Genomic DNA, 11,547 nt, shown 5'->3' on the forward strand with positions numbered 1-11,547 from the left:
ATGAGGTGGTCGTATCTTGCTGGGACAAGAGACGCATACACACACGTGATGAGTGTTTGCTAATCTAGGGTTATGTCCAGTTTGTTTGTCGAGAAGAAATGTGTGCTAAATGTGTGTACATCGGCCTCCCACTGCAAGCGAGTGGGCCAATTGTTTTCTTGTCGTTGAGTTAGATGAAAGCTTGAATGAATTGGGAAGCTTAGTCTAATCCTTGCTTCGTCAATTCAGGGGACAGTTGCAAATTATGCGATATCACGTATATTTAGTTGATTTGTTCATAGTTTGTCGTTCTTTATTTACATTGCCATTTATCACATAACATTACGATATTCAACAGTGTAATACCTAGTTGTTTTTGAATAGATACACCAAATAAACCCCTCAAACTTTATCCTGCATATTGACCCTTCGCTTCAGGCAGAAGTAGAACGCCACCGTCATGACTGAAGCCCAAACCCCTAGCCCAAGCAAGTCGTACTCGAAATCAATCACCGGCATCTGCAACGCCTTCAGATACTTGGAGATCTTCTTGTAGTAGCAGAATATCTCCGGACACTCCATATCTTCCCGCCCAAATCCGTACAGCACGTGCAGATATCCCTCAAACGCATACCGCTCGAAACTAACGTACGTCAACGGTCGAAGCAGTGCCGGAATCGCCTCGATCGTCATCAGACATCCGGAGAACAAGATCACCGGTATGGCGGTGATGCTAGCCAAGAAAACCGTCGTTGCCATGTCGTAGAAACAGCCCAGGATGAGACCCCACATCTGAGCGATCCAACCATAGATCAAGCAAATCGCCCAGAACCAAAAGATTCGATACAGCTCCATCGGCTGAGAGGTAGACCAGTAGATGATCGCTATCAAAATTGTGGTGTTGAGCACGAGCAGCGGGATTTCGATGAGCATTTTGGACAAACAGTACGGGAGCAGGGCGTACGCATTGCTGCGGTATTCTCGAAGTACAGCTGCCGATTCCAGGGGATCTAAAATGAAAACAACTCGTTTTATCTTAACGAATCAATAACATCCACAGTTTATTACAAACAACGGCAGCAGGGCCAATCGTAATGAACAGAATCGTATGGAGAACTATTTGAAAGAATGCCGTGTTGGAGATGATTCTCGCTGCGTTATTGCCCACATCGTAGAACACCACTCCGACAAGGACGCCAACAAAGATGCTGATGGCCGTTTTCGCCTGGATTTGAGTCTGGAAAGATGTTGATGCTATTAGGTTGAAGTTAAATTGAAATTTTTGAAATGGTCCTATAAACATAAGACACACAATAGCTTATAGGATTTTTGAGCAATTCTCTACGAAATCGGTCTTTTTTCTTCAATTTTAATATTTGTATTTTTTAATCCGACTGAAACTTTTTTGGTGCCTTTGGTATGCCTATAGAAGCCATTTTGCATCATTAGTTTGTCCATATAATTTTCCACACAAATTTAGCAGCTGTCCATACAAAAATGATGTATGAAATTTCAAAAATTTGTATCTTTTGAAGGAATTTTTTGATCGATTTGGTGTCTTCGGCAAAGTTGTAGGTATGGATACGGACTACACTGGAAAAAAATAATGCACGGTAAAAAAAATTTGGTGATTTTTTTATTTAACTTTTTAACACTAAAACTTGATTTGCAAAAAAACACTATTTTTAATTTTTTTTATTTTTTGATATGTTTTATAGGACATAAAATGCCAACTTTTCAGAAATTTCCAGGTTGTGCAAAATCATTGACCGAGTTATGAATTTTTGAATCAATACTGATTTTTTCAAAAAATCGAAATTTTGGTCGCAAAAATTTTTCAACTTCATTTTCGATGTAAAATTGAATTTGCAATCAAAAGTACTTTAGTGAAATTTTGATAAAGTGCACCGTTTTCAAGTTATAGCCATTTTTATGTAACTTTTTCGAAATAGTCGCAGTTTTCATTTTTAAAATTAGTGCACATGTTTGTCCACTTTTGAAAAATATTTTGAAAAGCTGAGAAAATTCTCTATATTTTGCTTCATCGGACTTTGTTGATACGACCTTTAGTTGCTGAGATGTTGCCATGCAAAGGTTTAAAAACAGGAAAATTGATGTTTTCTAAGTCTCACCCAAACAGCCCACCATTTTTTAATGTCGATATCTCAGCAACTAATGGTCCGATATTCAATGTTAAAATATAAAATATATGTGAAATTTTCTGATCTATTCAAAAAAAATATTTTCGAAATTTTCAAATCAAGACTAACATTTGAAAAGGGCGTAATATTGAATGTTTGACCTTTTTGAAATGTTAGTCTTGATTTGAAAATTTTGAAAATATTGTTTTCGAAAAGATCGGAAAATTTCACAAATGTTTCATATTTTAACATTGAAAATCGGACCATTAGTTGCTGAGATATCGACATTGAAAAATTGTGGGTTGTTTGGGTGAGACTTAGAAAACATCAATTTTCCTGTTTTTAAACCTTTGCATTGCAATATCTCAGCAACTAAAGGTCGTATCAGCAAAGTCCGATGAAGCAAAATATAGAGAATTTTCTCAGCTTTTCAAAAATATTTTTTTCAAAAGTGAGCAAACAGGTGCACTAATTTAAAAAAATGAAAAACTGCGACTATTTTGAAAAAAGATAAATAAAAATGGATATAACTTGAAAACGGTGCACTTTATTAAAATTTCACTAAAGTACTTTTTGATTGCAAATTCAATTTTACATCTAAAAATGGAGTTAAAAAATTTTTGCGACCAAAATTTCGATTTTTTGAAAAAATCAGTATTGATTAAGAAATTCATAACTCGGTCAATGATTTTTTGCACAACCTGGAAATTTCTGAAAAGTTGGCATTTTATGTCCTATAAAACATATCAAAAAATAAAAAAAATTAAAAATAGTGTTTTTTTGCAAATCAAGTTTTAGTGTTAAAAAGTTAAATAAAAAAATCACCAAATTTTTTTTACCGTATATTATTTTTTTCCAGTGTAGTCCGTATCCATACCTACAACCAGACATGCATCCGCTCTAACTCCTCTTTTAGAAGAACTTGTTTGGCATTTCACGTAGAAGATACCCAGATTGTTGTGCCAGTGATTAGAATACGCTAATTACGTTTGTCTTTTAGGCTCCCGAAGACCCTGAGAGATTATTTTGAAACCCAACCGAGATATAGGTTAAGAACTCTTAATTGCACTCAAAGAGCTTTTAAGAAGTTCTTCTTGAGAGCTTAAGAGAACATTTACATGAACATATAGCTAAAATCGGGTTTTCCAATGAACCAATGTTTTCTACACATTATTCAAGCCAAAATCAAGAGATTTTTACCTAGCAACAAGCATAACATTGCTTTAAACGAAAATGCCATCTATAACAAGCTGAGTGCCGTTAAAAAGAGCTCATAGTGCCGATGCATGTCTGCCTACAACTTTGCCGAAGACACCAAATCGATCAAAAAATTCCTTCAAAAGATACAGATTTTTGAATTTTCATACATCATTTTTGTATGGACAGCTGCCAAATTTGTATGAAAAATTATATGGACAAACTAATGGTGCAAAATGGCTTCTTTGGGCATACCGAAGGCACCAAAAAAGTTTCAGTCGGATTAAAAAATATAAAAAAAAATCGAATGACTGAAATCCTAGAGAACTGCTCCTTTAAAAAACTCTAGAATTGATAAAACGAACCATTTTACTACTTTTAATTTTACTTTTATGCAGTCCAACTGAACTGTCTGAAACCTTCGGAAATATTCACTTTTAATAATCTGATCATGAAAAACATTACTTTTCGTTGTCTTTTTTAAAACATTCAGAAAATCCTTTTTCGGAGAAAATTTGCAGCAATTTGATGTTTGGATCGTTTTGTTAAACAAAAAAGATTTTTTTAATGAGTTTAGTGTTTTATAATCGTAGATGCACCATCTATTTTTATCTTTTTTTTACATTTCGACGTCGTCATACTATCTTGTCGCACCCGCCGACGTTCCGAGAAAAACGCGTTTTGATGTTTGACCTTGAATAGACACGCAATGTAAACAATAACAAACACATTTTGTTTGGATGACCATTATGTGCATTTTCCCGAAGTTTGGTTGAAGTTGATTTACGTAACCTAACTTATACATTAGGGTGGGAACGTTTTTCAAAAAGTTCTCGGATCAAGTTTTAGTATGGTTCCCCTCGTAGGGCATGCCCATAGGGACTTTCATGCCAAATATCAGCTCATTTGGTTGAAAACTGGCTGCGCGCGTTTGAACTTTTTGTTCAAACAATCCTACAGGTCTGGGAAAATCTCGCGCCAACTTCTGGTATGGTCAGGCCTATGGGGAATGGTCTGGAGAACACTTTTCCCGAAGAGAGCATATGGATTCGTTGTCCCTAGACCTGGCGCATCGGCAGACAATCCGATGTCTCCGGAATCAACGGTTTTCCCTCAAAAAGCATCAAATTTTCCTTAGCATGCTATGAAAGCTTGATGAACACCGCGAACGCCATATGTCAGACAGCTACCACGTGGTTGAACATGCGTCAAACGCATTCTGACCTGAAATCCCTTTGGCCAGTTGTTGCACTTACATCAATTTTCAGGGAGTGACAAGATAGCACGACAAGATCGAAACTACTTTCATATGTAAAATGACAAAAATGCACGGAGTTTTTTCGGATTTCATTGAATATCTCAGGATTGAAATCGAATTTTGGGGATCTGTGAAGGTAAAAAGGTGAGGCATTGTGAGCTGCACAATTTTTATGAAAAAATATTAATTTATGAAAAGGTGGAAAAAAATTACATTCTTGACCACCTCTAAAAATATTATTTCTCGAAAAGATCAGAAAACATCTTAAAAAATGATGAAAAATGCCATCTTTGGTCAATAAATAAATACATTTAAATAATAAATTTCATCAATCTTGAGAGGATTGTTTGTCATAAACAATCTCATCAATTGTCCTTAAACAAACAGAAATCATGTGCTCAGTTGGATGTCAAGATAAATTGAAAATTTTGAAAAAATCTGAAGAGATACCCCGTGGCTCACTTCTTAAAGCAATAATAAGTAACTGTGCCAATTTTGAGCCAAATCTTTTAAGCTAAGCGTTATAGTTTTTACTTTTAAGCGTTATAGTTTAAATTGTAAAAATCGCAAAAATGTATGGGAAAAAACATCGCTTCAGGATTTTTGCAGCAGGTTGCGCAGGTCATGCCCAAAATTGCCCAAGTGTGAGATTCTGCTACCGAATTTAATTTCCTACAACTTTGTCCAAGGGTGCAAGAAGATCCGAGTTGATACTGATGAGTTATTGGAAATGCGGTGAAAATCAATCGACTTATGTACTTGAAAGTATATAATGTGTATATAGGAAGTAAATAAGAACCACCGTAGTGCTCAGTCTCACCCTTAAATTTGTTTATGAACCTTAAGGCCGTTGCAAATATTTTTCAAAGTTTATGTAGCCCCCTCTCCACCCCACCCCCTTCAAAATTGGCCTGAAAAATCAGGGGGCAAAAAAATATTTTTTCGAAAAACTTCAAAATTTTAATGAAATCTAAAGTTTAACCAACTGAAAACCAGTTAAAATGCATTTTCCCATGTTTATAATCATATTTAGCATGTTTGAACTCCTTTGAAAACATTTTAAATTTTCATAAAATACCAAAGTACAGCCCAACAAAAAAAAATTTTTTTGGGGAAAAAAAATCCGTCAATACCTCGATATTTTCAAAACTAATGATTGGAAAGCAACTGTACGCCTGTAAAAAGCATTTTAAAACACTTTTTTCATCCAAATGTTGAAACCTAGGCTTGTTATTTAAATTTTTATATTTTTTTATTTTTTTGCTCCCCCCTCGTCTTTGGTCAGAGCCGAGGGACATAAACTTTGAAAAATATTTGCAACGGCCTAACATAATTAAAAAAAAAACCTTGAATAAGCGTGTATTTATCTTTCAGAAATTTTTTCAGAAAGCAGTTCAAATTTCCTCTCGAGTGCAACCGGTAACATAAATTTAAAAATGTCTTATAAATTCCAATCATAACGCGAAAGACAACTTCAAACATTTCAGACATACAAATTGCAACAATATGAAAATGATCGTCAACAGTCAAAAAGGTTGCAAAAGTAACATACATGATTACAGTTGTCTTGCAATCAGTAATTTTAAGAAAATTGTTTTGTCAATAAAAATGTTTTATTTTTGTCTCAACACCGTAAGATATCGTATAATTATGATCCTCACTCTAGTTGAACTGCTGCCCCTATTGTCATTAGTTTCAAGCGGTGCTGTAAACACTTGGTTTTCCCGGTATTTTCAATTTAAAAATGCATCTCATTATAACTATCGATGAAAGCTGTTGAGACATCGTCAGTATGTTTACACAATTACAATCTGTGTTTTCATTAATATCCCGCTCATTACGCGATTAAGATAATGATCATCCCCTTGCATTATAACTGTGAGAACAACCTTTTGCGAAGCGTTTGACGTACATTAGAAGCTTCATTCACAAAACTATCAAGATCATAGCAAAAAACCCAAACTGTTGCTACACGCAACCCTTTTTGTTAACTTAGCTCACATTTAATTAGAATCCCTTAAAGTGGCACTTAGCCTTAAAAACTTAAACTTCTTACCGGATCCCGCAACGTACAGAGCGTCGTCCGCTTGGTCAGCAGCCAGAACTGCGTCCACAGTGACAATTTCAACGCTGCCGGCGTTCTGCTCTGCGTCACTACTGGCGTGCCGTTCACGGCTGCGTTGCTCTCCCCCGATTGACCAATTACCTTCTGACTACGGATCATTTTCTCGACCCGTTCGTCGGCTTCGTTTTCCATACTGGCCACCTCGAGAGCTGGAAAATTCCAAGTTCTTCAAAATGTTTCACGCTCATTGGCAAGCTCACCGAAATCTGCCGGATTGTGCGAAAGGGGACATTCTAGTCCTGCGGCGGCAAAGTACGGAACCATTCCGTCCAGTGGTCCACAGTACAGGCAGTTTCCTTTGGAGAGCAGGAATACGTCGTCGAACATCCGCAGGATGCCGGAGCTGGGTTGATGGATGACGCAGGCCACGATGCGTCCGTTTCGGGCCAGAGTCTTCATGTGACTAACGACCTGGTTGGTCGCTACGGTGTCAAGCCCGCTGGTCGGTTCGTCCAGCAGCATAACTTTGGGGTCGGACAACAGGTCGATTCCCATCGCGAGCCTTTTGTATTCCCCGCCGCTTAGACTCCGTCCCAGCGTGGATCTGCACTTTTCTAAACCAAGGGTCTCGATAAGGTCGAAGACCCTGGCGCACTTGGCGGATTTGGATAGAGTAGCGGGTAGCTGGAACTCTGCCGCGTATAGAAGTGACTCCTCAACGGTCAGGTTCAACCACAGCGAAACGGCTTGCTCGGTGTAGGACACGAACTTCCGGAGCTTCGATCCGGACAGCGGATGTCCGTCAAGCTTGATGATTCCATCGGCCTTTCTGGAACGTAACGCAATTAAGAACAAGATCACACCAAAGTCAGCCAAAGCTACCGAAATCCACTCAAAATATTCAGCAACGATGACTTGCCCGAACCGGACGGTCCCAAAATGGCCGTCAACCGTCCTGACCGAAACTTCCCGCTAACGTTGCTCAAGATCACTTTCCGTTCACTCCCGGTATTGACGGCGTACCGCTTGGGCAAGTATCGCAAACCGATCGACTGCCGGGGCGGGTCCGGTTTGTAGAATACATTTTCAAACGAGAACCTAAACTCGGCCGCCGATCCCGCGACAGAACTTAACTCGAGCACCTCCATCACGGTCCGGTTCTAGTCAACAACTGGCTCGCTCCGTCCTGGCGGCTTAGAACATCCAGCCTAACCTCGGGTCTAGCACGTGCCTTAGAACTTGGGCGCACCCCCCCACCTTCACTCGCTCGCTCTCTCGCATGAATTAATCCAAGTACTTAGTCGCAGACTACTCCGCGCTCAGTTAATTGTATACCTGGCCGCTCCGTCGCCAGCAAGTGGAGAGGGGTTAAACTGTTATTGCCAAGTTGGGTTCTCCCAGGTTGAGAGTTCTCAGGTGTAATGACATTGAACCCAACCTAGGCCCAGCAGCAGCTGTAGTGGAAGCCCTCGACCAGGCCGGTTTACTAACCGATGAAGCGCAAGTAAGCAGCTGAACGCAAAGTCGCTTAGATCTTTGATTCGAGTGATATTCTGACATATATCGCCGTATTAGCTGACATAACAGCGACTGCTAAGTGGCAGGCCCAGCGAAACGTGAACTTACAGGAGGGAGGGAACGTTTGTTAACGAGGTTGCGCAAATTCATTCATAAAATGTGACGCTGAATTCTGAAAGTCATGTGCACAACGACAAATATTGGTTCAAAAAGCACTCTCATTATTAAAAGAAAGTTGCATTGCTGTTATTACCCCAGAAAAAAAGCAAATCAATGAAAAGAAGGACAAATTCACATGCTAATTTATTCAATCCGATTTAAACCGGTGCACGCGGCACTAGGCGCGGTGAGCTTGACCGATCGCACTTTGATTGGAATCTGGTCGTGTGAATTCAGGTATGAAATAAATCTCAATGAGCACAGCTATTTGTACTTATTAATGTGATTTAGGTTCAATTTTAATTTATGCAGTTAACAGCAATATGAATAAAACAAATTGTAAGAGCAATCAAGTCAAGTGTTTTGTTTTTATTTCAGTTTCTCTGCAACATAAATGTTGAACATGATTCAAAACATAAAAATTTACTATAAACCGCTTGTTTGTTGAGTCTCATTACGTTATGAATTACAAAATTTTATTGAATTTTGATTCTGTGACAGACAATTTAAACTTTTAACCTAAGAAAAACAATTCTCTATCCCGATAATTTCTATTTTTTTTTTGACCATTGATTTGTGAATTCAATGTGAGAATGTCATGTACTGCTCGTTAAATCGCTTTTAAAACTAAAAATGTTATTATTTTCATTTGTAATTTGTATCGTGAGAATGATTTTTTTTCTGAACGTGAGGTCATAAGGTGTCTTTGGCGAAATTGATATTTTTTCAATCTAAATTTTCATAAAAATATAGAGATATAGAATCTAAATAATAAAAAAATACTTCACAAAAAATAAAATATTGTGAATAGAGCGTCCAATTTCCCGGGGATACAAATTTCCCGGGAAACGGAAAATTTTCATCCAATGTCCCGGGAAATCCCGGGAATTTCTGGGAATTTATTGAAAATTGTTCTAAGCTTGTTTTTGAATCATATTTTGCATCATAATTGAATAGGAAAGCGACCATAATGGTTAAAATTAGTGTAAAGATGCATGTTAAAATTCATACAACTACAAGAAAATGTATGGGTAATTCTCCGCCAACTCACACAGCAGTTGCCCCGACCCCTCTTCGATTTGCGTGAAACTTTATCCTAAGGGGTAGCTTTTTTCCCTGATCACGAATCCGAGGTCCGTTTTTTGATATCTCGTGACGGAGGGGCGGTACGACCCCGTTCCATTTTTGAACATGCGAAAAAAGAGATGTTTTTCAATAATTTGCAGCCTGAAACGGTGATGAATCCGAAAAAACGTATTTTACATCGAAAAAACACTAAAAAAGTTTTAAAAATTCTTCAATATTCCGTTACTTGACTGTGAAAAATTTTGGAACGTGTCATTTTATGGGAAATTTTTTGTACTTTTTGAATCTACATTGACCCAGAAGGATCATTTTTTCATTTAGAACAAAAATTTTCATTTTAAAATTTCGTGTTTTATCTAACTTTGCAGGGTTATTTTTTAGAGTGTAACAATATTCTACAAAGTTGTAGAGCAGACAATTGGGACCATTCATAAACCACGTGGACACTTTATTGGTAATCTTGAACCCCCTCCCCCTCGTGGACAATTGTCCATACAAAAAAATCTTTATTGTATGGAGCATGGACAATCGCCATACCTCCCCCTCCCCCTTAAAGTGTCCACGTGGTTTATGGATGGTCCCATTACAAAAATTTTGATATAAAGACATGAGGAATTTGCTTATAAACATCACGAGTTATCGCGATTTTACGGAAAAAAGTTTTGAAAAAGTTGGTCGTCATCGATCATGGCCGTTCATGGTCACCCGCGACAGACACGGACGACGAAACAAAGAGAAACGCAAAAAGTAACTTTTTCAAAACTTTTTTTTGTAAAATCGCGATAACTCGTGATGTTTATAAGCAAACCCCTTATGTTTTTATATCAAATTTATGTAATTGTCTGCTCTACAACTTTGTAGAACATTGTTACACTCTTAAAAATAACCCTGCAAAGTTAGAAAAACCACGAAATTTTAAAATGAAAAAGGTGCAGTGGTAATGCTACAGGCATAACCATCATGACGAAGAACTTCGGACACAAAAGTTAATGATTTTTTTTTATAGTTTTATTATTTGCGTTTCTTGGCCACAAAATCAATCACGAAACGGTTATTTCTTAAGATCTATTTATTTCTGCTCTAAGATCTTATGGTATTTCTGCTCTAAGATCTTATGGTATTTTGACGTTGGATAACGTCTAAGGTTTTGAAACGCTTCACAGCTAATCGTAATGTCAAGATTTTCGTGCCAGTTGATTTGAAATCATTTCATCAGTTAAACTTTTGGCATCGAACAATTTTTTAGAAATATTTTGAAATAATAAAAAGCCATTATCAGGACTCCAATTCATTACAGAGAGCCAGTCTGAACCATGTGTTGAAGATTTTCTTTGCGTCACAACAAATTTGAATCACATTAAACGATTTATTCCCACATTTACAATACTTTTTCTTGTATTGACGTTTCTACGGCGTTCTCTCTGCCTTCCTACGGCATTCGCCACCTAGATTTCTTCGTTCCACGAGATCCCAAAACAAAAATCTATTTCATTTGCGTACTTAAATCACTCTCGACAGTCTACGAGGAAGGGACGACACAGCGGCAACAAAGATAGCTGAAGGCGGAGAAGCATCGCGGCGAAGGGGCAGACCGAACCTGGAAGGGTTCAACGTTGTCCGCGATGGGGAAATGTTCTGGCAAGGCTCTTGCCAGCCATCGGCGACAGCCAAGTAAATTTCAACAGCAAGCATTAAAAAGCCCTTTTTAGGGCTCAAATTGATTACAAAAGAGTTATTCTCAATTTCAATAATTTCGCAATTATCGATTTATTACCCCCAGCGATTTATTACTCATATTGTCAAAAAGTTCAAGATGGTATGTCAGAGACATAACCGAAAGAAATGAATGAGTTTTTGGATTGCTAGTGAAATCTGGGATAAGATTATTGTATTTTGTTTCATAGATTTGTCGGCAAAATTGTCCTAAATGTTCCCCCAAGGTGAACTTTCCATGAGGGCACCGGCAACTCCAGGTTGTGGCCACTACTGTCGAAATGGCCATTTGCAGGTTCAATATCAAAACAATGAATTTTGATACCCATATTGCAACAACCCGTATGTTTCGGTTAATGTTACCCTGGGCCCAAGAGGAACCTGCTTTGAGGGCACCGGCCACTCCAGGTTGTGGCCACTACTGTCGAAAT

The 11,547-nt window shown here is 37.9% G+C and overlaps 1 protein-coding gene across 1 annotated transcript; it reads right to left on the reverse strand.

The window, feature by feature from the left end:
* Positions 1–379: 379 nt before the first annotated feature.
* Positions 380–7,839, reverse strand: LOC6036370 (ATP-binding cassette sub-family G member 1). Its single transcript, XM_038257437.1, has 5 exons — positions 7,523–7,839; positions 6,901–7,469; positions 6,632–6,849; positions 1,048–1,216; positions 380–989 (listed from the first exon to the last, which is right to left on the reverse strand). Exons 1-5 carry the CDS (start codon positions 7,786–7,788, stop codon positions 382–384), a joined length of 1,830 nt encoding a protein of 609 aa, XP_038113365.1. The 5' UTR covers positions 7,789–7,839; the 3' UTR covers positions 380–381.
* Positions 7,840–11,547: the final 3,708 nt, after the last annotated feature.

Source organism: Culex quinquefasciatus, chromosome 2 (assembly GCF_015732765.1).
Source record: "Culex quinquefasciatus strain JHB chromosome 2, VPISU_Cqui_1.0_pri_paternal, whole genome shotgun sequence".
Taxonomy (NCBI): domain Eukaryota; kingdom Metazoa; phylum Arthropoda; class Insecta; order Diptera; family Culicidae; genus Culex; species Culex quinquefasciatus.

Coding starts and splice junctions, on each gene's coding strand:
- LOC6036370 (XM_038257437.1), bottom strand. CDS start 7,788: ATGGAGGTGCTCGAGTTAAGTTCTGTCGCGGGATCGGCGGCCGAGTTT. Junction 7,470..7,522: donor AATATTTTGAGTGGATTTCG/GTAGCTTTGGCT, acceptor GTTACGTTCCAG/AAAGGCCGATGGAATCATCA. Junction 1,217..6,631: donor TCTGTACGTTGCGGGATCCG/GTAAGAAGTTTA, acceptor ACATCTTTCCAG/ACTCAAATCCAGGCGAAAAC.